Source organism: Microtus pennsylvanicus, chromosome 12, assembly GCF_037038515.1.
Source record: "Microtus pennsylvanicus isolate mMicPen1 chromosome 12, mMicPen1.hap1, whole genome shotgun sequence".
NCBI classification, from domain to species: domain Eukaryota; kingdom Metazoa; phylum Chordata; class Mammalia; order Rodentia; family Cricetidae; genus Microtus; species Microtus pennsylvanicus.
In genome coordinates, this window is record NC_134590.1 from 65,387,007 (window position 1) to 65,405,972 (window position 18,966).

Genomic DNA, 18,966 nt, shown 5'->3' on the forward strand with positions numbered 1-18,966 from the left:
CCTTCCAGCCCAGTTTCTTAGGGCTACTAGGTTGTAGGAAAGTCGCTACTACAAAGAAACAACCAACAGGAAGGCTCTGAGGGGGGCAGGCGAGAGCTGTTATTTGGGCGTGGCTGCCCCCTGCTGGTTCATCTTCTCCTCTGCTGCCTTGTCGGGAAGCAGGACCTCCACAGTGAAGCTGACTTTCTTGGCATGGATGAAGCTGTAGGTGTTGTCAAAGCGCAGGACATCTGAGGGAGCAGAAAAGGAAACGTTCAGGCAGTTCCCGCCAGGAGGCGAAGGGAGGTGAGCAGGGCTGGATTTTACTGACTGAGCAAGGGTGTGCTAGGGGATGGAGGGGAAAGTACTGGACCTTCTGAAACTCAGTCTTACGGGGTTGACACTGTGTTCATAAAGTGGAAGAAAACTGTATGACACAGCACAGGCCTAGAGAGATGGGTAACAGAGAGACTCAGATCTGTAAGAGCTTGGAAGGAAAAGGCCTTTAAGACCAGCAGCCATGGCTTCCTTAGACCAGGCTGACTAATATTAGCAGCCAGAGTTGTGACGATGACGTCTGTGTGGGAAAGCACAGGGTTTGTGGTCTATCTCTGTGGTCACATTTTTCCTCACTGCAGCTCTGAACTCAGCAGTGGTCCTACTTGGCATCAGCGGAAAGGGTTTTATGTCGCATAGTGGGGCAATGGTGGGTTGGGCTTTCCCTCTGCTTTGCCTTCCTGTCCATATTCCTGCCTGATTTGGATCCTGGGAAGCCCAGCCCATTCCATTTCTCTGCAAAATTTATGAACCAGGTGCTTTCCCTCTGGGAAGATTAATGGGGCAAAGGGTGCTCACTGCATGCCTGCCCATAATAATAAAAGTATGGGCTGCTCATCAAAGGGGAGTTGCTTGAGCAATTTGTGTTGTAATCTGTCTTCTGGAACACTGTTCTGATATTAAAAAGAAAGAGCCTAGCTGGCCATGGTGATACACACCTGTAATCGCAACACTTAGGAAGGTAAGGACGTTCAAGACCAGCCTCGGCTATATACTGTTGAGTCCAGAGTGAGCTACATAGACAAAGTGGGGGCGGGGAGAATGGTGGTGGTGTCTAAGATACATACAGAAGCCAAAATAAACTTCAGAACAGTTTGTAACACTTTTGTTAATTTATGTGTAAAAATAATTGGGGGGGGGGTATGTCTACAGTTGGAGGTTCTCTGGTGGTAGCACCCAGGAATGGCACTGTTCTGGAGGCAAGGTTTTCTCACACACTGTCCAGCTTTCTCCAAACATACACTGAATATGGGCATGCTCCTTGCATATGTGACTGTACAGCGCTTGGCAGGCTTGCTATAGAGTCAGGCCTCTAAAGGGATGGGCAGTGTTTGGCAGGCTGGCGGGTGAGGAGGCTGTGGGCTGTGTGTCCTCTAGGAAGGAGCATGGACACAGTTGGCAGGGACGGCGTCTAAGTCCTGGCCACTGAACAGGCTTGCTTTCGCTCTAACTCTGCCTCTTTGCAAGCTTGTCCTATCTCCTTCAGATGCCCCTTCAGGACAGCTAAGCCCGAAAACAGAAGCAGCACCACCCTTCTGCGCTGCTCCTTTCTCACTTTCCCGGCATCTGACTTCTCACCCCGAGATAAACTGCACTGGGCCAGCAGTCCGCACAGCGCCCACTCCTTTTCCCTGACACTTCATGGTGTCAGTCATCTGATTCCCATCTCTACCAGAGGTCCTGCAGATCCCACACTCCCCTCCTCTGGGCAACCAGAGTCCACCGTACTTTGATCTCCTTGGACCAGGATTGAGATGCTTTGCTCGGCAAAAAATCTGCCCTCGAACACAAGGAAGGGCTTTGTAGGAGGCACAGGCATAGGGAAGGGCAGTCTTACAGCTCGTAGGTCTGTGTGGCACAGGGTGACACTGGTCATGTATTCAAAGGCTCATGGAGTCCCTGGAGGCCCTCCAGTCAAGGGCGTCTCAGCATGTGATAGGTGACTGGCCCCTTGGAGCACCTTGAGGTTTCAGGGCCAGTGTCCCAAAGAGAAAGACGCTATTCTTTAGGGAAGTAGGTGCCATCTTGCCTCTCATATATGTAGTAAAATGTATAAATTCTAGCTCTGGTGCTTGGGGTTAGAGCACCTGCCTAGCATGCAGGAAACCCTGGGTTGAATCCTTGGTACTTCATAATAATTATTATATTCAAACTGACTTCCTCGTTTCTATTTTATATTACGGGTGGAGTATATTGATTTTAAAATGATATGCGTAGGTGGATTACATTGTCTGTGAGTAATGGGAACAATAGACATTATTTATGAGAGGGCAGTGTTGGTTCTTAGATTTGGAACCACTTCTCTGGGGCGTCCGTGGACTCCAGAAGGAAATCTGCTCTAGCCTTCTTCCCGCATTTTATGGTGAAGGAGAGACACTTGCTGGGAGCCCTCTGGGAGAGGTGGTGGCAAAGTTAGACATTCTCAGCATCCATGCCTTGCGAGCCTCTTCTCCCAGCACTGCCTGACCCCTTCCTACAGTGTTTCAGACCTTCCTATCCACTGCTCAAAGTCCATTTCACTGTTTTCTTCATTCTTTCCATCCCTAGTTGAGCATTTCACACAGTAGGCTCTCAAAAAGTAATTGGGAGAAGGTGAAACCCACCCAAATGTTGGCCTGTCCTCAGTCCACCTGAGCAAGGGGCAGAGAAGCCCAGGGAAGGTTGTGTTTGCACCATTAGAAGCTGACATACCCAAAGATTTAATTCTCTCTGGGGTGATCATGCTCCACTTTGCAGGGTCACCTGGTCCTCAGAGGCATTGCCCTTGGATCTCTAGATCTCAACAACCCTGCCTCCTAGTGACATCTGACCCTACCTCCCTGCCTTTCCATCTGGAAAGGGGAATTTTATCCTATGGCCTGCCTCTGCTCCTCCAGCAAATAAGCAGATCCCAGGCAGGTAAGGGGAACAGATCCAGGAAGACTGAAGTAAACGAGGGTTTGCAGTTCCCATCCTGCTGTATTAAAGGCTGTTTATCCTTCAGATGAACAGTGTTGGCCTCCTGCTACCCCGTACTTCCTTGATCTGGGACTCTCGTCACAGCAAGGATAAATGTCTTAATTTTCCCTCAGTCTGTGACTAGGAGCCTCTAGTGTCCTCTCTCAGCATCTACACTAGCTACGTGATGGGAAAGAGAACATCTTGTCTATGCCTCAGCCTCCTTCTGAAGAGAAGTCTACCCTGTGAGATAAAGTGCTCTCTCCCTTGTGGATGGCAATGCCTGGGCTGTGCCAATCCTTGTTCTCGGTGCAGCACAGAGTATGCTTGCCCCTGTGACTCGGCTGCTCACTAACAAGAATGATCCTGCTCCTCGGTGTGGTGTATCCCTAGGGAGGGAGCACCAGCACCGCAGGCTGCTGGACGGGAAGGAAGGAGCAGATCTCTGCGGGGCTAGTGCTGCCTCTCAGAGGTGCAGCCTCAGCAGGGATGCTGCCATCTCTGGAGATAGTCCTGCTCTCCTAGTTACCCTAATAATAGTAATAAAGATGGCTGTCCGTGCTGAGTCGCATGCTCTATTTCTGGCATTATGCCCATGGCCTCACGGATCTTATCGCATGGAACCTGGCATCTCTGCAAGTTCCCAGTTGCAGCAATCAGGAGCCACCCTCAGGAAGGCCAAGTCATTTGCCCAAGTCCACACACAGCCAATGGTCAAGTCCAGCTCAGATCGGAGCATAATGCCCTTGCTCCTCGCTTTTCTATCCTTCGTCTCCTGGCTCTGTCAGGAAACTAGAAATTGTCTGGCTTGTGTGCATACATTGGTGCTTTTTCCACTACTCTAGAATACACTGTAAAATATATTTGCAGAAATAGAGGAAAATGAACTCCCTCTGTCAGCCCAATTGCCCTCAAGTTAGTGTGGATTTCCCAGAACTCCTTTCTATTTACACACTCATATACCACACACACTGTATTTCATGTTTACCTGCTTAACATGAATTAACATCTTAACTGTCGATGTGTTCTCTTTAATGACTGCATGTTTTGTTGTGTGGATGGACCTTCTTGTGGCCATGTGCTGTGTCACTCACTGGCTTTACGGGCTGCTAGGAACTTCTTGTAAAGGTTTCTGTAGGCCACATTTCAGAAGTAGGATTCTGGGTCTAAAGGGTTTTAGCCATCACCACATGAGCCCCTGGAAGCCCTTTTGTCCTGTGTATGCTGCCTTCTCACGTCCTGTGTCTACCTGGAGGTGAGTGGTGTTCAGGATGCTTAAGGCTGGCAATTTTTTTTTGGCATGCCATGCCCTGTGAAATCCTTACACCCACACAGTCAGTTCTGCCTCTGACTTCTAAGGGGACAGGCATCCCTAAAAAATGTCTGGCTGATGTCTCAGGCCTAGTTAGCCTTGGAGAAAGCCTGTACAGCCTGAGCTGGCCCCAACTTGCAGTCCTGCCTCAGCCTCCTACATGCTGGGATTACAGGTGTGCTCCACCATGCCCAGCTCCCAAAAGCTGGACTTCTGAAGTCCCGTACTCCCTGGATTTGATGGCAATCACCTCTACTTGGGAATATCAGTGAGAGTCCCGCCCTGCTGTTAACTATCTGACCCCCTTAAGGAAGTCACTGCATCTTTCCAAATCTAGTTTTCCTGCTCTGTGTCATGAGACAGAGTACCCCTTCCTATTCTGACACTGAGATGACCAGCGCACTGAGGAAGAGAGGAAGAGGCGTGTCATAAGCAGAAAGGTATGGGCTTCATGTGTTGCCAAGACCCAGATACTTACAGATGCCTGGCTCACTGCAGGTGAGGGTCCCATCCTCAGGGACCATGTGGGAATTGTATCTCTGGTTGGGCAGCACCTCTGTCATCTCCCCTGCCCGCTGCCGTTCCCCCATCTTGGTCTTCAGGAAAATCCCAAAACCCACGTCTGATCCCTCCGACATAAACTGCCACCTGCAGAGGACATCCACCTGTGTGTGTGTGTGTGTCCATGGCAACTGGGCTTCTTGCACTGCAGCCCACCCACTGGCACTGACAAAGGCTGGGATCCCGGGAAGCAGGCAGTCCTACCTGAGGACACAGCCAGGGAAGAGGATCTCATACTCCACTTGGTGGGAGGAGCCTCGGGAGATCTGCACGCTGTGTTCATACTGCTGCTTAACCTGGTCTCGCACGTAGTACTGCTTGGGGATGTCACCGCCATAGTTGATCTAGAAGCAGAGCACAGGATGAGTCGGGGTGCCCTCTGAGCAAAGACTCCCCCTTGACCTCCAGCTGGTGGCCCATACCTTGGATTTACACTTGGGGTTTCCATCAGGGTCGGTCATAGTACCTCCATACTCCACAGGCAACTGTTCAGGGCTGATATGTTTGAGTAAAACCTCCTTCCAGTTTGCTGGCAGGAGAGGGAAGGACAGAAATGTGTCACTAGGCAGGACTTCGTACCTGGCGGTCAGTCCTGAAGAGGCAGAGAAGGCTGGCCCTGCCTTATAAGGAAGCATTACAGGCTCGCATGGTGCAGCGTCACCCAAGGGACTGCAGGCAGGAGCACCATTAGTGTGAGGCCAGCCTTGGCTCCATAGTGAGACTGTGTCTGGGGGAAAATGGAGTGCTTTGTGAGCACATGATGCGTCCACAGTACTACACGGCGTCAGAAAGAGCCGGGGTTCAGAAACTCTGGGCTGCTGTCATAGTGGGTGGGGACCAAAAGCGGGGTGGGGTGTCATGCAGCAAGACTACGGGTACTTACACAGTTATGCAGTTATTTTCTCCTACACTGACTGAAAGCACCCCACTGGAGAGGGACCCCTCAAATGGGCTTACGTGGCTTTACCCAGTCAACTTCATGTCTCTTCTTGTTGTTTTGGGCTGGTTGACTGCTTTTTTTTTAAATATTTATTTATTATGTATACAATTTTTTTTGTCTGTGTGTATGCCTGAAGGCCAGAAGAGGGCGCCAGACCTCTTTACAGATGGTTGTGAGCCACCATGTGGTTGCTGGGAATTGAACTCAGGACGTTTGGAAGAGCACGCAATGCTTTTAACCACTGAGCCATCTCTCCAGCCCTGGTTGACTGCTTTTGTTGTTGCTTTTCTAACTAAATCCCCTCCCGATTGGAGCAATTAGCTCTCAGGTGTCTGCTGCCAAGAATCATTTCCCCAAGAAATACCAGCCTGGCACAATGTTTAATCCCAGAAGCCACGCCGACTGTATAGACCATCTATACCAAGCAGCTCCAGGCCAGGGACTAGCCTTGTATCCTCTGCATAGATGACTGGGACACTGACAATCCTGTGTCTGCCAGCCCTCAGGTGTTTAGGACCCCAAAGCATGTGACTCTTGAGAACATGGTGCCTGTGGCCTTGGGGTGACTTCATTGGCACTGCTAAACTCCGTGACCAACCTGGAGTAACTTTGACCCCTCCTCTGTTGGAGATCCTGTTTCTTCCCAGTCTGCCCAAAGCACATTTGGTGGAAAGAATTTGAAGTGTGGGTAGGAGAACAGCCTGAACCTCCTACACAGCTCTGCTGCCAGGGAACCAAACTGCCTCACTCATGCACTTTGGTGGGTGGTAGCAACAGAAAAACCAAAACCCAGAAAAACCTATTGCGCTGATTTTGTTCTTCTCCCAGCTGAGCTGGAGAGCTGGGAGAAAATCAAGAGAGGTCTTCCCGTCCTACACAGAACAGCGTCGGCCACAGCCAAAGCTGGGACTTCACCGCCCCAGTCCTGACGTCCTTTGGTTTGGAATAGGGTCTCACTGTGTAACCCAGGCTGACCTGGAATTCACTGTGTAGTTTCAACCTTCTACCTCCTTAGTCCTGAGGTATCTTAAATGTTTTCTTGTTCTTTTGTGTCTGATGTATGTGTGTGTTGGAACCATAAATGTGGACGCTAAAGAACAGCTTTTGGGGGTTGTTTCTCTCCTTCCACTGTGAGATCAGGCGTCAAACTCAGGTCATCAGCCTTGTATAACAAGCATGTGTTGTACCCATGGAACCAGCCCACGTTGTCGTTTTTGAGACAGGGTCTCACTAGTAACCTGGGTTGGCCTTGAACTTAGAATGTAGCCCAGACAGACCTGGACCTGGAGATCCTCAACCTCCAAGGTGCTGGGAAACTAGACATTGACCGCCTTTCCAGCCCAAAGTTGCCACTCTCGCTTTGTCTTAGCCCAAAGGTAAAGAAGCAAACCAAGAGGCTGGAGAGATGGCTCAAAGGTTAAGAGCACTGGCTGTTCTTCCAGAGGTCCTGAGTTCAGTTCCCAGCAACCACATGGGGGCTCACAACCATCTGTAATGAGATCTGATGCCTTCTTCTGGCCTTTTCACGGTCCCCAGTGGGCTCCTCTTACTCTGCCTGCACTAGGACTTGGATGTCCCCCAGGCTCACTGCAGACTCCTGGATCCTCAGCATCAGTAGATTTTGCACAGTCACCTCTATTCGTGATTTAACCTCCTCTCTGCGGCCAGTCCATCTCTGCTGTTTTGCTTCCTAGGCAAGTTGTAAGTCCCGCCTTTCCTCCTTGTCCCTGATATTGCTTCCTAGGTTTACACCATCTCTTGCATGAGCAACAGCATGGCATGCAAACTGGCCTCTGGCTTTCGTGGACTTTTGCTGGTAGGTATGAGTCCATTGAAAATATGACCATGGTAACTCTGTGGCACTCTGCCTCATTCCATGACTGCTGCCTGCACCATCCTAAGGGAGGTCTTTACTCGGTGCTCCTCTTTCTGCTCTGTTCCATGTGGCCACCTTGCTCATGTTGCTGTGTGTAGCTTAGGTCGACATGGCTCTCACCTCCACTCTGGTGGGATGAGAGTTGCTGCTAGCTGTGACTACCCTGTGGTTTCCCCTTGTCCTATGTATCACACCGACAAGCATGTTTGTGTCCCCCTTCCCTGAGAGCTAGCCAAGGGACTGTCTTTCTTCTTCTTTTTTTTTTTTTTTGTTTTTTTGTTTTTCGAGACAGGGTTTCTCTGTGGTTTTGGAGCCTGTCCTGGAACTAGCTCTTGTAGACTAGGCTGGTCTCGAACTCACAGAGATCCTCCTGCCTCTGCCTCCCGAGTGCTGGGATTAAAGGCGTGCGCCACCACCGCCCGGCTCCAAGGGACTGTCTTAATCCTGGCAGCCTGGCACCTAGTCCTGAAAAGGTGTTTGTGGGAGTGGAGCCACTCACTCCTGCCTGCCCCCAGATGATCTCCTCGCACCCTCCTGATGCTCTTTCTAGTGTCTTCTGGTTCATACCATAGCCTTCCCTCTGCAGTTGTCTCTCCCTATAATACTGTAAGCCCCTTCAGGATAAGCCCTGGAATTCCGTTCATCTTTGAACTTGCATGGTGAGCCCAGTGCTTGCTTCTAGAGTGTGTGAGGAAACACAAGAAGCCACAGATCTGTTTCCACTTGCCCCTATGTCCCAACTACTCCCAAAGTAGAAGATAGGTCTTTGCCCTGGAGGCTGTGACCAGACGTTGTTTGGACCACACACACCAACGTGTAGCATTTGGGCCACTTACCCCCCAGGACCATAATCTTCTTACGAGTGTCCTCACTTAGGAAAGGCTTGATGAGGTTATAAGCCACAGGAAACAGCTTGGGGGCTGGAAGAGAGGCAAGACCACGTGAAGCAGAGACAACGGTAACTCAGATGCTGCCAGCGTCATCGGCCACCCATCTCCACTCATGGGGCAGCTAAGTGTGAGGATCAGCCAGGCATGTCTGAAGCTGGCTTCCAAGCTGTACAAGGATTGTAGCCAACCAGTCTCCTCCTACGGCATCACCAGCCTGAATCCTAAGGGGCTAGGTGGCTCACATGCTCTGGGAGCCGTAAAGCATCTGTACAGGCTAAGGTCAAGGGCTGCCGTTCACTCCGTCTGCCCCCAAGCAATGGTTCCAGCCTCTTGTTCATATTTGGCCCCATCACCAGAAATTCCCAACTTACCTTTAACGACAAACAGATGCTTCAGTGTTTCGGGATAATTTTCTTCAAACATGGAGAGAAACTGTGGAAGCAGAAGTGGCCCTCGTTTCAGCAGCTCAGGCCTCCAGGCCACTGTGCCCTTCAACCTGTGAGTCCTGGCCCCGCTCCCTGCCTCTTACCTCTCCATAGGCCTCCACTGCAGGCTTCCAGAGGTGCTTGAGGCCGAGCCCCTCACAGTCATAAATCATGGTGATGGTCTCTATCTTCTTCCCTAGCTACTGGGAACAGACAGACAGCAGAAGGAAGTCGCTGAATTCAGGGCCAATACTCACTGGGTACAAACAGCAGCAGCAGAGATGCAGATGTCATCCAGGGTGGAACTATGACCTAGACAAACTATTCTCCGCTAGCAAAGGACTAGGGTGGATCAAGGTCATATCCAAGGTCCCTACTGTCCAGCAGGTTCTCCTGATGGCCTCTGTCCTCCCGTCAGTTACTGTGTGCTCCCTGGGCAGCACCTCTCCCTCAGGCTTAGACACTCCATTCTACCTAAGCTCTAAGGAAGCAGCAGGTTGAACCACGTTTGTGTCCCCAGCCTCTCAGGTTCTGTACTGGGTGGACTTTTTGTGAACCTCAGCAAAGAACAGCACTGAGAGGTCTCCCTGCTTTAACCCATCTGCAGCTGCTGGGGGAGGAGGGGTTAGCCACAGCTCCAGCTTGCTCCTCAGTCCTTCCTTTCTTTTTTTAAAAAAAAATATGTTTATATTTGTCTGTCTGTCTGTCTCTCCATCCCTCCCTCCCTTCCCCCCACTGTGTGTGTGTGTGTGTGTGTGTGTGTACATGCCACAGTGGGGGTGTGTAGCTCTGAGGATAACTTGTGGGAATTGCTTCTCCTCTTCTGCCATGTAGGTTCTCAGGTTTGCTAGCAAGTCATTTGCCTGCTGAGTCATCTCTCCAGTGCCTCAGTCTTTTTCTTAGCAGGGAATTGTCACCCTGATGCTTTGAAAATAAACTTGGAGGAGCAGGGATCCTGGATTTGTCTACATGAGGACCACCCAGGCACACACACACCCCATAGCTGCCCAAGGGTAGTTTAGTCCAAGACAGGATCTCAGTGGTTCCCACGGAAACAAGAAAAGTGTAACAATGTAGTGAGGTGGTTTTCTGAGGTTTTTTGTTGTTGTTTTGTCTTGTTTTTGGGGGGGTATTGTGCTAAGAATTAAACCTTGGCCCTTGCCTGTGCTAGGTGAGCTGCCTGTCCCTTAGCAACAACTCCAACTGTGGTAATTTATAGTTTTTTGTTTTCTGTTGTTTGTTTTTAGGTCCCACTGCATAGCCCAGGCTAGCTTCAAATTCAAGACCCCCCTGCCTCAGACTTGTTTGTTTTTTCAAGACAGGGTTTCTTCATAACTTTGTAGCCTGTCCTGGGACTTGCTCTGTAGACCAGGCTGGCCTCGAACACACAGAGATCCACCTGTCTCTGCCTCCCGAGTGCTGGGATTAAAGGCATGTGCCACCACCACTCAGCTATCTACTTCAGGCTTGTGAATCATGGGATTACAGGTGTATACCACTCACCTCCCTGCTGTATTGGGGTGGAGCCCTGGATGTGGGGGGTGAGCACTGTACCAGCTGGGCTCTAACTCTCACACTAGTGACGTTTATTAAACCGTCTTCAGTAAAGGACGGCAGTTTAGTCTCGGATCTCCCCTACATACACCATTCCTACAGTTTGGGGGAGTCACCATGGCAACAATAGAAGGTTATTTTAAGTTTTTACTTAGCAAAATGAAAGTGTGACAAGATGGGGGCATAGTTTAGTGGTGGAGAACTTGCCTAACGTGCACAAGACCTTGGGTTCAATCTTCAGTCAAAGGGATGGAGGGAGGGAAGAAAGGGAAGAGAAGAGAACAGATGGATTGGTAGCATGTTCATCTAAAACCCTGAGATTTCAGGTCTGTGAAACCCAAACTCTGAGACAGGTGCTTCCATCCCTATGTGACATTCCTGCTTCCCCTTGACTGTCTTCGCCATGATCAAATCACTCAATGGCAGGCAGACCATACCTTTGTGGTCTGGTGGGCACACTCCTGCAGAAGCAGCTCACAGTCCCTCATCTTGGTCCTGAGCAGGTCCTGCTTGGAGGCGGAGAATAGCAGACCCTTGGCATCCAGGGGACCAATGATGTCATACCAGACTGGGCAGCCATCCAGGTCATAGCCACACCTGCCGCCTGACAGATACTGCTGGATCACCTGGCCAAAGACATACAAAAGCATCTCATAGACAGGCCCGGGACATCCATCCCTTCTGCTGGTTCACAAGTATCTCCCTTCATACCCTCCCCCGGGTGTCAAGAAATACCTGTTTTGGAACTATAGTGTCTCCCTTTGAGGTTCCAGGTCCAGTAGACCAGGGTACAGACTGGGAGTCTAATAAGCATCCTCACACAGGGGTGGAGTGGGATAATTGGTCCTCACCTCGGGTGGCTGCCAGCTGATGATGTTGTCGATGTCCTTTTGCTTCCGGAATTCCACATGCTGCAAATATACAAAGATTTAGGAAACACAAGGCAGAAAAAGAATAGGTGTGTGGTGGTGGTGGGGTCTTGAATAGGTGACCAGCATAGATGACCCCTAGAAGGAACTGGACAAGGGTGGAAAGGGAGGCCCCAGTTTCTTCAGATATATCAGCAAGAACATCATTTTGGGCTAGTTATGAAGTAGGGAAGTCCAATGTTTCCAGGGAAGGAAGTGCACTTTGTCCCTCAGGAATAAAGCAACAATTGTTGGCTAATAACTATGTCATACAAACCAAAACCTATACTAGGGGTGGGTGATGGGTAGGGAGGAGAAGTCCAGGCACAATGCGACTGGCGGGAGGAACTGTGGCGGCGGCAGAGACTCACCTTGCGGAGCATGGCCTCTGACTTCTGCAGGTCAAAGCTTCGGGCTGTAACAAAAGCATGACCAGGGTTGGGAATCCGACCGCACGTCTACGGACCTGTTCCCAGGCTGGGGCCCAATCCCCTTGTGGGTTCCCCCAGCCACCTGTCAGCTTTGTAAAACCCCACAGCCCTGAGCTGGTGGGGTAGACAGGCCAAGTTCAAGGCAGTTGGGAATGGGCAGCGTTGCCATGCTGGGGTCAGAGTATCCTGGCAGATAATCAGGTGAAGGGTCTTATCTCAGAGAAAATGAACCCTGGAATCTTTTATCAATCGGCCATCCCCCACAAGGACAAAAGTTATCTCTTCCACAGTATAACATCCAGCCCTGAGAAATTGACCCACAGTTCAAAGATGAACATAGCTGTCCGGGGAGCTGCGGCTGAGCTGCCAAACATCGTGGAGAGGTAGAAGTCAGTGTGCCTCTAGCCAATCCTGACATTTCCCTGAAAGACTCACACATTCCTTAAAGGAGCACAGTGGGGTCTTAGCTTACGTGGACCCACCCCAACAAGTTGTCCTGCTGAGATCTGAACCCAAGATTTCCCTGTCCCCTGAGGCCACCTGCAGAAGAGCAGAGCTGCCAGCCTCACTAATTCGCTGTGAGCTGCAGTCTACTCCAGGGGCATCCCAAGAACAGAGTTCCTTCCCCCATCGTGCAACAGTCCTCCCAAACCATGAACTCCGGCTGCCCTCCTGGGCCTTCCTTCCCGCTGTGCTGCCCGTCCTCAGAGCCATTTCTCACACGCAGCTCCACAATCTCCTAATCACTTCCCTTTGGATATTGTCCCCCTGGCCGCGTTCCCCACCCCCCAGGCGAACCTCACAAGCTGAGCCCAGGTGTTGTTTGCCCCTTCTCCGATATACCTTAAGAATTCTCTTTGCAATGGTCACACCTTTAGTTCAGGTGGAGCTTAGAGTCAATTGAAACCCCAAATCCCTCACACCTGTGCTCCTCACACCTGCGCACCGGCTAAGCCGCCAATCCCTCTGCCAATCCCTCCGTGGAGAGAGAGACAGGCCCTCCACTGGTATCCCTCTCGCATTTCCTCGGGAGTCTACTCCATTCCAGAGAGTCTGATGGGTGTGGCCTCTGACCTACGAACTATCTCTCCTGGCTATACATCCTCCACTGATTTAATTGACATCTAGATCTACTGATAGCCCTGGAACCGAACACACAGGCTGCCCTTTGGGCTGTCAGCTGTCCTTCAGCACTGTGCTCTGGGAGCAGGGGACCATACACCCTGAGTCTGCATTCGTGAAGTCCCGTCCTCCATCAGAGTCAGGGCAGTGTGTCTAAAGGTCTGATCAAGCCTGGGTGTGGTTCCTTGGTAGGTCGAGACATGAGGGTCTCGAGTTTGAAGTCGGCCTGAGCCGCATTGGAAATTTATGCTAACCTGGGCTACATATTGAAACACTATCTTAAGAAAGAAAAAAAGATCAGTAAGATGGTTCAGTGGGTGGGCTGGAGAGATGGCTCAGTGGTTAAGAGCACTGGCTGCTCTGTTCCAGAGGTCCTGAGTTCAGTTCCCACATGGTGGCTCACAACTATCTGTATGGGATCTAATGCCCTCTTCTGGCCTGCAGGCAAATGTGCAGACAGAGTATTCATACCTAAAAAAAATACATAAATAAGATTTTAAAAAGAGAGAAGATAGTTCAGTGGGTAGCGGGGCTTAATGTGCACGCCCGGCAACCTGACAACTTGAGCTTGCTCCCCAGAGGCCAGGCAAAGGTGGGTAAATCCACAGTTCTCTCACCGCCATGTGCACACTGTGGCGTGCACTCCTCACGCCCAATCTCTCACCCGCTATCCCTCTCCCTCTCCTACTACACATTTCAAAAAAACTTCTTAAAAACAAGAGAAAGGGGGCTGGAGAGATGGCTCAGAGGTTAAGAGCGTTGCCTGCTCTTCCAAAGGTCCTGAGTTCAATTCCCAGCAACCACACGGTGGCTCACAACCATCTGTAATGAAGTCTTCTGGCTTGCAGGCATACATACAAACAGAATATTGTATACATAATAATTAATAAAATATTTTTAAAAAAAACAAGAGAAAGGATTGGCCAGGCCACTGCCACTGTGCATGCCAGATCCTTCCTGGCCACTCTGGCAAGCTGGGCTTAGGAATTTCCTCACTGCCACCCTTCCTGTGCCTCCAGCAGCCCCGGGCAGCTTTTAGAGGAATGTAACGTGGGTCTGCATCTCAGCTCTCCTATCTTGTGTGTTTCTAGATACTGCATATGCCTGACCAGACCACTTGAGAAGCTTGAACTGACTATCCTTTGTAACAGAGGAGCTAGACCGTGAAAATGAGAGTTTCTCAGAGAAAGGACACTCCCCTCAAGAGAGGCGAGCCCTTATCTTGGTGGAGAACAGGGATCCAGGAGTAGTATACTGAGTGCCCTTATCCAGGAGAACCTCTCCAGTTAACCCTACCTGCCAAGGTCCAACATTCAGGATCTTCCCCACCATGTCTGTTGAGTCAGGTCTTTCTAGGCTCCTGCTGCCCTGCTCAGAAGCAGCTGGAAGCCTGGCATGGGACACTGCACAATAACCTGGTCCGGGAGCAGGCAGCCTGGGCTCTGGTTTGCCTGCACCCTAGCCCTGTAAGCTGCAGACTCATTCAGTCACACTCTCCCTCTCCCAGGCTTCCTCCCACCTCTATTCTGTCTTGCTCACTGGCCTTCCTTTCTGGGGGACCGGGATCTCACTTCCAGCTGACTGCTGGGGAGAGCCAGAGAGAAGTGAACCCCAAGCTCATACCACATTCTACTGCAAAAGACTCCTTTAGAATCAAAGGGATGAGGGGGAGAAAGAGTGCTTTTTTTTTAAGGCAACAAAAACCCCAATTCAAATTCGTAATAGGGTCTGAGTAGGCAGAGCTCCTGCCCAGAAAATGTGAGGCACAAACGAGCTACCGGGAAACTTCCTCTGCTCAGAAGCAGAATTTGAAACCAGAAATGCAACTGGGTGGTAGAATGCTTGCCTGGCATGCCCCAGACCTGGGTTCGCTACTTAGCAGCCCCAAAACAATTACGAAGCAATGCTTGTCCTCAGGAGCCGTTCCCTGGGAAGGAGGCTGTGGCTTACTGGAAAAGGTGCTGGCTGGGAATCCAGGGCCCTGGACTCTACTCTGAGCACGCTTTCCATTTCCTTGCACCTTTAAGTCCCTTGCCCGGTCTGAGCCTGAGTTTTCTCATCTGGAGAGTGAGAATCACCATCCTGCAAGGGAGGAGCTGGTGCCAGATGCGGGTCCTGATTAAACTATCGAGCCTTAGACAAGTGGTTTATCCCATCCCAGGACTCCGATAGCAAAAGCTTAGTGTCTGGGAGACCAGCTGCCAAAACCTCACACTGGCCTGTGCCTAAATAAAAGAGAGCTGCAGAGTTGTTCAATGGCTTCTCTCGCTTCCTTCTAGCAGAATCTCCATAGCTGGATCATCTTGCAACTGGCCCTTTAAGGAGGCTACTATCTTCCCACTCCTCCACCCACCTGCCTTTAGCTGCAGCCTTTCAGCAAATGCTAGGCCAAAATTTCCTCCAGCATAGACAGACTTCATTGCCACCCCCACGCCACCCCTCCACTCTCTCTAGGTAAACTGGGAGAGGGGCCAGATCACATCGGGGAGTGGGGTAAGGGTGAGCAGGTGATAAGTCCAGGGGCCCGTGAGCCCCACATGGCTCTCCTGGGTACACCTGTCCTCGGGTGCTGCTAGCAGGTCTTCAAGAAGATGCCAGCTTTATTAAAGTTCTGGAAAGCAAAAAGGGCATCTTTTTTATCTATCGCAGGTCTTCCTGGGCTGGGAGATGTGTGAGTACGCAGACACAAGGCAGGTCTGACCGACGTCTGCAACAGAATTCCCCGGTACAACCAGAGCTCTGCTAGTCAAACGCAGCGGAACTCTCTGTTTTCTGTCTAGTAGTAAAGTTTCTATGAAGAAAAGCGAAAGTGTGTCAGAAGAGCCCAGAAGGGTGGCACATGCCTCGGATGGCAGATAAGAAGAGGGAAGAGCACAGACAGGTACAAGGCATGGAGGCTGAGGCTGATCCCGACACTAGCAGCAACATGTTCATGTCACTCCACAGACATTGCCGTGCCTTATCTTGCAAAAAAGCTGGGCACCATGTCTAATCCATTTCTCAGAAGAGGAGCCTAGAGATGTGTGACCTTGGCCCAGGTGACACAGCCAAGCTGGCACATGACTGAAGCTAGAACTCAAGATGGGGAGGGAGCACCCTCCTCAGTCCCCATACACAGTGTCCTTCATTCAAGATGACAGCACCAGGACCCTGGTTCTAATCTCAGCTCTGCCTCCAACTTCCCACTGAGTGGGGCCTTCTGGGCATTGATTTTCCTTCATGTCTGCAGAGCAGATTTGCAGGGTGGATGAAAAGGATGCTAACCGTCTATACCCAGAGGTATGGGTCTTCTTGCTGACTGCAGCTCACCCAGCAAGTCCCTTCACCTCTCTGGGCTTCTGTGTCTGTATCCTGTAGAAGGGTTGGGGTTGGGGTGGATGGCGTCAGCCAACCTTTTGTCTCAGCTTGCCAGGGTTTCCAGAGGATATCATTCCATTGCCCAGAACACGCCCCGGCCCCTGCCCCTGCCCCTGCCCCAGCCTCCCACGCCCACCTCCCCTCACCTCGGAGCCATCGAAGGAGAAAATAGTCATCTGGGTTGGGCAGGGTGGGCAGCACGTCCTGGACATTTTCACGAAACTATAGGGAGAGACAACTGGATGAGTGGGAGCTCCCCAACCTCACTCTTCCCAAAGGGACCCTCCATTGGGGGCCTTTGCCAGAGCCCTCCTTTACATACTGTTGTAGCCTCTGGCTGAGTGAGGTTGTGGGCAGTGTTGCTAGGAGTGTCGGGCTGGAGAGGAGGGCCCCGAAAGGGACTAGGACACTGCCCTGCCTCACTTCTGAGGAAGAGGGTGTACTCCCAGCGAACAGTCATCAACACCGTTAGCAGACACTCTGGTCAAGCCACAGGGAGTACTGTCTGTGTGCCCAGCACCTGTCCTGTGCACAGCCATTATCTGGGTTCTGTGTCTCCCATCTCTCCCAGAGCTGCAAGAGGTGTCGCTGTCACATTTTACAGATGAAGAGATGAAAGCAAGAGGCTCAGGCAACACCCCCAACAGCTGGGATACGGATCTGAGTCCAGATCCCAGGCTCTTCCCTCTGCAGTCTGCCCGCCCCCTGGGTAATGGGAGCAGAGGGAAGGAAGCGGGTAGTCTCAAATGCCTTCATTCAAAACCGGGGGCCGAGCTGAGCTCCAAAGACTACAAAAGAGAGGAGGGAAGGAGAGAGGTGACAGCCCAGATGGAGGGGGCAGCTCCAGCAGGTAGCCACCAAGTGGGGTAAACAGTGACTCCAAGGGGAGGCCACATCTAACCCCAACCTCTCATCTGCTCTAGGGGAGAGTAGGCTCCCCGCTGCTCTCCCTAAGCCTCCTGCTCCAGCAGTGACCTTTACCTGGTCACTGACCTATAGGACACCCCCAGAGGGGACCAATGAGGAATGGCCACCTCTGCCCTTTGCCTTAGGTCAGACCCTCCCATCCCCCCAAAGCAGCTCCCAGCATTAGGACAATGGTCATCTAAACTGCAAGGGGAGGCCACCCTCACCGAGAACCTTACCTAGCAGCCCCTGGTTTAATCACCACCAAACCCACGTCCGCCAGACTTCCTCTGCAGGTCAACAGTAAACTTGGCATGGGGAAAAAAGCCACCCCCAGCAACCACATCTGCTGCTACACTCTAGCACAAGAAACTGCCTGGCTGTGGAGCGAACGCTGGGGCTGTACCCCACCAATTCCGATCCAGTGCAACTGGTCTTTCCGGCGGCAGGGCCAGCCCCTGAACTTGAACGGAATAGATAGGTGCCTCTCTGCCCATGTGCCAAGGCAAAGCCTGGATCTATCCTTTCTTTCTGAGTGGCACCACTAAGTTCCTTGCCAGCCAAGGGTCTGGGTTGCCAGAGGGAGGAGGGCTCTTCTCTCGGAAAGGAACTCAACCCAGTTAGTCCCAGAATCTTAAGACTTCACACAGAGGTGCCCCGCGGCCACCCTCTTCTGACTTCATCAAAGAACACACAGGTGAGTGCTTGGCCCAAGGTCACACAGTGACTTGATGCCTCGCAAGGGCTCTGGGGAGTTTGCCACGGAGCTGTCCAGGACCCTTCCATGTGCCGCTGTCTCCGTAAGAGGAAAACCTCCCGGAAATGGGAGGAAACCTGGGGCCCTGCCTCTGTCCCACGGCCCTGCTGCCAGTCCCTGCCAGCCCCGAGGATGAATGTTGCCTTTGTGCCCTCAGCCGCTTCTGAGGGCTTCCAAGCAACCACTTCTTCCCAGGGGGCACCGCCAGGGCTGCTCGTGCTGGAGACCGCGATGACCAAACTTCCCGAGGTCCTCACACTGAGCGAGAAGCGGTCCGCTAGGCACTAGCCAAGCGGGGGCGACTCGCCGCCTCTCCCTCAGTCGCCTGCTCGCGGGGACCTTCCCTAGCAGCGGCTTCCAGCTGGAGGGCGAAGGCCACAAATGGGACAAGATCAGGCTCACCTTGGCCAATGCCTCCTCCTGTTTGGGGCTCAGGTCACCTACTCTGCCGCTCATCGTGGCTCAGCCTCGGGGTGAGGCGCCTGCGGCAGCTGATGGAGCTCCGAGTCGTTTGCCGCCGCCGCCGCCGCCGCCGCCGCCGCCGGAGTAAAGTCCCAGCCTTTGGCCGAGGCCCTGGGGCTTGCGACCAAGATCCGCCTCTTAAAGGAGCCCGAGAGGCGGGGCGAGATGCGCAGAGGCCCTGGAGGCGAGCCAGACACCTGAGCTACTTGGGCGGTAGCTCATCTTAATCAAAAGGAGGCTAAAAAGAGCTGGCTAACGACATCTTCCAAGGAGTGACTCCACAGGGCTGGGCTGGGCTACTCTTACCCCGAAATGTTGACAGCTCTCCTTGTGCCCACTGGGAAAGGATGCCCCTGACTGTCTTTCAGTTTCTAGTAACTGTGGTGTAGACTCTGCCTTCCACTTATGATCACTACTACCTGCTCGGCTTGGGGGTCATTCAGAGGCAACACCCAGGGTTGCCGATGTAACTCAGTTAGTGGTAGAGGGCTT

General features: G+C 51.9%; 1 protein-coding gene across 2 annotated transcripts; it reads right to left on the reverse strand.

Annotated features, from left to right (window-relative positions):
• Nucleotides 1-77: 77 nt before the first annotated feature.
• On the reverse strand, nucleotides 78-18,614 carry Sec14l2 (SEC14 like lipid binding 2). Of its 2 annotated transcripts, XM_075944108.1 has the most exons (12): nucleotides 18,415-18,614; nucleotides 16,496-16,571; nucleotides 11,811-11,854; nucleotides 11,383-11,442; nucleotides 10,969-11,157; nucleotides 9,082-9,177; nucleotides 8,924-8,984; nucleotides 8,499-8,582; nucleotides 5,269-5,375; nucleotides 5,051-5,190; nucleotides 4,764-4,933; nucleotides 78-230 (listed from the first exon to the last, which is right to left on the reverse strand). In XM_075944108.1, the coding sequence occupies exons 1-12, from the start codon at nucleotides 18,466-18,468 to the stop codon at nucleotides 100-102; spliced, it is 1,212 nt and encodes a 403-aa protein (XP_075800223.1). In that variant the 5' UTR covers nucleotides 18,469-18,614; the 3' UTR covers nucleotides 78-99. The 2 variants fall into 2 exon arrangements, with proteins under 2 accessions (XP_075800223.1, XP_075800224.1); XM_075944109.1 differs by lacking the exon at nucleotides 4,764-4,933.
• Nucleotides 18,615-18,966: the final 352 nt, after the last annotated feature.

What these genes read in the sequence shown, in the direction of transcription:
- Sec14l2 (XM_075944108.1), bottom strand. Translation starts at nt 18,468, where the DNA reads ATGAGCGGCAGAGTAGGTGACCTGAGCCCCAAACAGGAGGAGGCATTG. An exon ending in AGGAGGAGGCATTGGCCAAG is followed by an intron (nt 16,572 to 18,414) that starts GTGAGCCTGATC and finishes CTCTCCCTATAG; the next exon opens with TTTCGTGAAAATGTCCAGGA. An exon ending in GTGCCCACCAGACCACAAAG is followed by an intron (nt 9,178 to 10,968) that starts GTATGGTCTGCC and finishes TGTTCCCAGTAG; the next exon opens with CTAGGGAAGAAGATAGAGAC.